This window comes from Crocuta crocuta, unplaced genomic scaffold (genome assembly GCF_008692635.1).
Source record: "Crocuta crocuta isolate KB4526 unplaced genomic scaffold, BGI_CrCroc_1.0 scaffold139, whole genome shotgun sequence".
Lineage (NCBI taxonomy): Eukaryota > Metazoa > Chordata > Mammalia > Carnivora > Hyaenidae > Crocuta > Crocuta crocuta.
Genome location: NW_027533258.1, coordinates 3351039 through 3357410, shown reverse-complemented (window position 1 = coordinate 3357410; position 6372 = coordinate 3351039). Strand labels below are relative to the sequence as shown.

General features: G+C 37.9%; 1 protein-coding gene across 4 annotated transcripts in view; it reads left to right on the top strand.

The window, feature by feature from the left end:
* ZNF624 (zinc finger protein 624) overlaps positions 1-5794 on the top strand; it is a 31458-nt gene extending 25664 nt beyond the window's left edge. For all 4 annotated transcript variants that reach the window (XM_077746893.1, XM_077746895.1, XM_077746894.1 and 1 more), the window contains one exon: positions 951-5794. In XM_077746893.1, the coding sequence (XP_077603019.1) occupies positions 951-3169 (2219 nt within the window). In that variant the 3' untranslated portion in view covers positions 3170-5794. The remainder of the gene's footprint in view (positions 1-950) is intronic.
* The last annotated feature ends 578 nt before the right edge of the window (positions 5795-6372 follow it).

Here is a 6372-nt window from a genome sequence, read left to right as displayed (position 1 = left end):
GGATCGTAGAATGTTTTTGACTTTAAAACTCAAGGTGTAAGTAGTTTTTTTTTTTTAATTTTTTAATTTTTTTTTTAAATTTCTGAGAGAGAGAGCGAGAGCGAGCAGGGGAGGGTGAAAGAGAGGGAAGACACAGAATCCGAAACAGGCTCCAGGCTCTGAGCTAGCTGTCAGCACAGAGCCAGATGCGGGGCTCAAACCCACGAACCATGAGATCATGACCTGAGCCGAAATTGGACACTTAACCAACTGAGCCACCCAGGCACCCCAAGGTGTAAGTAGTTTTGATCCAATTTGTTTTGACAGACATACAGGAATGTTGTTAAGATATGAAAAGTTTGCAAAACTACCTTTGATGATAATTATTATCACTTTAAAATATTAATAGCTATAAATATTAATTTTTACTAATTTACTGTTCAGTCTACTTTCTGAAGAATCAAAGTGTCTTTTTCCATAAATATATGATTTAAAAGTACATGCAAAGACTTGAATAAGCTGCTCTGACAGGGAAATTTGAGAACTCCCTCATACAAAAAAGCTAGCAAAGAACGAGAACAAACAGAAAGTATGGTTGGAAAAAACTGCCTGGTTTGCCGAGTAAATGGGAAGAAAGGAAGTAGTCACAACTTATGCAGAATGCTCTGTAAAAATGTTGACTCTACAGGAAATGAGGAAAGAAGTATATGAGAGGCTTAGATTCTGGGAGAATTACCATGAATGAATTTGTTTAGCAGGAGAAAAACCCTAAATTTGTTACTTTGGTTCTTGGCTCAACCAGCCTCCCTCAAACCTACTTCCTCCGTAGAAAATAAGGCCACTTTGGAAGCAGTTAAAACTTTGTATTCATTATCAGCTCAAGTTTCCCTTTTCTTATCTTGTTTACTGAGATCTTCCTAGTTTAGAAAATAGGAGTCATTTGATTTGATTTTTCTCTTTTCTCCCCGCAGAGTTGGAGACCAGACCTGTAGCCAGGAATGTTGTATCAACAGCGGAGACTTCTGGAGCTGGATCGCAAGAAGCCATAATAGATAAACTCACAGAGAACGGTCTGTGGAACCCCAGAATGGGAGGATTATGGAAATGGAACGAAAGGATACTGAGATTGCAGAAAAGTTGGGAAAATCATTTGAGTCAAAGAACAGTTACTCACAAGAAAATTCCCACTGGTCAAAGAGGATTTAGATTTGGATCTATTCTTTTTCCAGAAGCAGGAGTTCTCAGAGATGAGCCCCACAGCAAATGCCAAACGCATGAAAATGTCACTGAGAATTTAGATTTGATTACAGATACCTCTCCGGGAAAAAAGATTTGCAAGGATACAGAAGGCAGCAAAGCCATAAGGCCTACTTCAGAACTTACTTTAGGGAAAAAATACAGTAATAAAGAAAAACCCTATAAATGTAGCACCTGTGAAAAGTCCTTTCGTTACAGGTCATTACTCATTCAACATCAGAGAACACACACTAAAGAAAAACCTTATGAATGTAATGAATGTGGGAAAATGTTCAGCCAGCCTTCATATCTCAGTCAACATAAAAAAATTCATACTGGAGAAAAACCCTATAAGTGTAACGAATGTGGAAAGGCCTTCATTGCTTCTTCATCGCTTATGGTACATCAGAGAATTCATACTAAGGAGAAACCTTATCAATGCAATGTCTGTGGAAAATCTTTTAGCCAGTGTGCTCGCCTTAATCAACACCAGAGAATTCAAACCGGAGAGAAGCCCTGTAAATGTAGTGAATGTGGGAAGGCTTTCAGTGATAGATCAAAACTTGCAAGACATCAGGAAACTCACAATGGAGAGAAACCCTACAAATGCAATGATTGTGGGAAAGCCTTTAGGAATAAGTCCTATCTCAGTGTACATCAGAAGACCCACACTGAAGAGAAACCATATAAATGCAATGAGTGTGGGAAGTCTTTCAAGAATACCACAATTTTTAATGTTCATCAGAGAATTCATACTGGCGAGAAACCCTTTAGATGTAATGAATGTGGAAAAGCCTATAGAAGTAATTCAAGCCTTATTGTACATATAAGAACTCACACTGGGGAGAAACCTTATGAATGTAATGAATGTGGGAAAGCATTCAATCGCATAGCAAATTTCACAGAACATCAAAGAATTCATACAGGAGAAAAACCCTATAAATGTAATGAATGTGGAAAAGCCTTCATTAATTATTCATGCCTTACTGTACACCACAGAATGCATACAGGAGAGAAACCTTATAAATGTAATGAATGTGGAAAGGCCTTCATGCGTTCTTCATCCCTAATTATACATCAGCGAATTCATACTGAAGAAAAACCTTATCTGTGTAATGAATGTGGGGAATCTTTCAGAATAAAATCACACTTAACTGTACATCAGAGGATTCATACTGGAGAGAAACCATATAAATGTACTGACTGTGAGAGGGCATTTACCAAAATGGTGAATCTCAAGGAGCATCAGAAAATCCATACTGGAGTGAAACCTTATAAGTGCTATGATTGTGAGAAATCTTTCAGGACTAAGTCCTACCTTATTGTACATCAAAGGACCCATACTGGAGAAAAACCATATAAATGTAATGAATGTGAAAAGGCTTTCACTAATACATCACAACTCACTGTACATCAAAGAAGGCATACTGGAGAAAAACCCTATAAATGTAACGAGTGTGGGAAGGTTTTCACAAGTAACTCGGGCTTTAATACCCATCAGAGAACACATACCGGAGAGAAACCATTTAAATGTAATGACTGTGGGAAAGCCTTTAGCCAGATGGTACATGTCACAGAACATCAGAAAATCCATAGTGGAGAGAAACCCTATAAATGTGATGTCTGTGGAAAAGCCTTCAGGAGAGGTTCATACCTTACAGTGCATTGGAGAACACATACTGGAGAAAAACCCTATACATGTAAGGAATGTGGAAAAGGATGTATCACTCTATCCCAGTTAACTCTTCATCAGAGAATTCATACTGGGGAAAGGCCCTATAAATGTGAAGAATGCGGAAAAGCCTTCAGAACCAACTCAGACTTTACTGTACATTTGAGGATGCATACTGGGGAAAAACCGTATAAGTGTCATGAATGTGGAAAAGCCTTTAGGAGTAGCTCAAGCCTTACTGTACACCAGAGAACACATCAGAGAGAAACTCAGTTAATATGAAAAGTAATAAATCATTCATCCAGATGTCAACTCCGCAAGGAGAACTTATAAACTGTGTCTTTTATGAATGTGAGAAAACTTTCAGGAGCAATTCACCAGAAAACACACCCTTAAGAGATACTTTATAAACATAAGAATGTGGAAAACTTGTATTAAGTCTTAGAAGTTACAAGAAAATTTCACAGAGAAAAATAATGGACAAATGAAAGCCTTCACCCAGATTTCATACTTTGTTCACTTATATTGTCTTCCATGAATTGCCTATATACTTTTTTGCCTATTTTTCTATTGATTTGTCTTTCTTATAAATCTGGAGGTGCTCTTTGTATATTTGAAGTATTAATCCTTAGTCATGTGTGTGTTGAAAATTTTTTAATCTAGCGTTTGTCTTTATGCTGTTTTATATGGTAAAAGAAGTCCCCACATTTTAATTTTTCATAGATATTTATTTTCCTTTTTAGACTGATTTACTCTTTTAGTTAAAAGGGTCTCCTTAATCCCTAGGTTATACATAGTGTTCTAAATTTGTTTCTAAGATTTTGATAATTTTATATTTTATATTAAAGTCTTTAATCCATCTGAACTAGATGGCTAGTCGTAGAAGAACAAATTGCCATTAATCTCTGAAAATATTATGAACCTAAGTAGTACTCAGGGAAATGCAAATTAAAACAACCAATGAGATGCCACCTCCACTAAATGGAGTTGGCAAAAATTAAGAGATCTTTTGCTAGTGGGATTTGGGAAACCATGTACTCTTACAGAAAAGGGTAAATATTTGTATTAACTTCTATTTCCACCAGCAATTAAGCAATATATATTTAATTTTTTGATAAAATTTTAAAATAAAAATACTTTGATTTAGCAGTCTCACTTTGGGGATCTTCCCCATAGACATAACAGCATCAATGCAGAAGAATACACATAAGTGAGGATTTTTGTTGAAGTATTGTTTGTAGAGGCAAAGTAGAAAACCAAGTGGCGACTAAGTGAATGCCCATGAATTGGGGAATGGTTGAATAAAGTGTGATATAGCCATTCTATGGAACAGCATGAGTAATTTTTAAAATTAGTTTTATCTACACTAGTTGACCTCAAGGTATTTCCACAGTTTTTAATAACTAATTGCTTTATTACAGAGCTTTATGTGTACAGGATTTCATTTTTTATTAAATGATCATACCTATTTATGTATATATATATGTATGTGATGAGCATGGAAACAAGTATATATATATCAGAAGAATATATACCAGGCTGTTATTATTGGTTACCTTGAAGGAAGGGAGAAATAGAGCGATAAATAGGGGAAAGGACTGGAAAAAAAATTTTTAAATGTAAGTGCAGCATGTATGGTGTAAAATTCTACGTGAAACTGTATTTGTATGAACTTTTGAGAGCCATGAATGAAAGGATGGTCTCCAAAAAGTTAAATTGTTTTAGAGTTGGTGGAGTAGGCAGTATTTTTTTGTCTGATTACTGCGCATTTATGTATTTCATAAGCTTTTCTTCCCAACAAGCATGTAATATTTAACATAAACAGGAAAAACCTATTTTACTTGTGAAGGTAATTTATTGGACACCTGTTATGTACCAAGATTTACCCTAATATAGTGGCAGGGTAGGGGCACTCATGGATCTGAGAGCATGAGAATTTGTTCTGATGCTGCCTAGATTCCAAGGAAGTTACCCAGCACCTCATTTCCCTCATTTAGAAGAGGTAGTAATTTCAGACAAATGAAAAACATATCTAAGAATATCTGGAACTTCTTAGGGGCGCCTGGGTGGCTTAGTCGGTTAAGCGTCCGACTTTCCGCTTAGGTCATGATCTTGCGGTTCGTGGGTTCGGGCCCCGCGTCGGGCTCTGTGCTGACTGCCAGCTCAGAGCCTGGAGCCTGTTTCAGTCTGTGACTCCCTCTCTCTCTGACCCTCCCCTGCTCACCCTCCCCTGCTCACGCTGTCTCTCTCTCTCTCCTAGAAATAAATAAAACATTTAAAAAAAAAAAAAAAAGAATATCTGGAACTTCTATCCAGGCTATAGACTAGAAGACTGCAAGCCTCAAGAAAAGTTCCACCTTCAACATGGCACTGAAAAAAAGGTCACAATGGTGAAAAGTTCCGTGTACAGCCTCCTAGAACATTGCATGATGGAATATTAGAGAGGGGAAACAGCCAGACACCCAAGTCCATGAAGGAAGTCTTGTGAGTTCTGGAACTACTGAGTGCTGGAACAAAAATGAGAACCAAGACGCTATGGCCCTGATATCCGAAGGCCCTAAGAAACCATGGAGCTGCTATCCAAAAAGGACAAGACATGATGAGCTGTGCTTCAGTAGAGGCTGAAGGAAAGAGAATCCCAGTACCCCTCCCACAATGTTAGAATATGTATGTATCCAAAATTGGGAAGGAGATGTTGGACAAATGATAGGCGCTACCTCCCATTACAAGTAAATAATTTGACACTGGTTAAAATGACCATTTCAGATTGAATTTTAATAGTGGGATTTATGAATTGTTACCAAGAGACATACCTCCTTTGGATGTAATGTACCAGTTTCTGATTGGAAAGTTTAGTTACACCTTGACACACTATCCTTAAGAAACCCTGCTAAACAGTTGACACGACTTAATGCCTACTCTGTTGACTTAATGCCTACTCTGTTGGCTGCTCCTTTCTACCTCCTAACCCTCACCACACATAAAACCCTCTGCCCTGCTTCAGAGCCAAGCATTTCAAGAAGAGGAGCATCGTAAGCAGGTTCAAATGACATAACTGAAAAGGGTTAGGGGACAGAGATGGCATAGGCTACTTTTACTAGAACAGTTTCAATGGAGAGGTAAGCCTAGTTCTAGTTGTGACATTATCTCATTATAGGTTTAATTTGCATTTCCTTTATGGCTAATGATGTTGAGTCTCCTTTTAGGTGCGTTTTGGCATTTTGAATACGAGAAGTGCCTGTTGGAGACTTTTACCTATTTTGGGGGGCACCTGGGTGGCTCAGATGGTTAAGTGTCAGAGTTCGGCTCAGGTCATGATCTTGGAGTTCATGGGTTCAAGCCCAGCATCGAGCTCTGTACTGACAGCCTGGAGCCTGCTTTGGATTCTCTCTCCCTCTTTATGCCCCTCCCCCGTTCACACACTCGGGTGCGCTCTCTCTCTCAAAAATAAACATTAAAAAAAAGTTTTTTTAAAGACTTTTGCC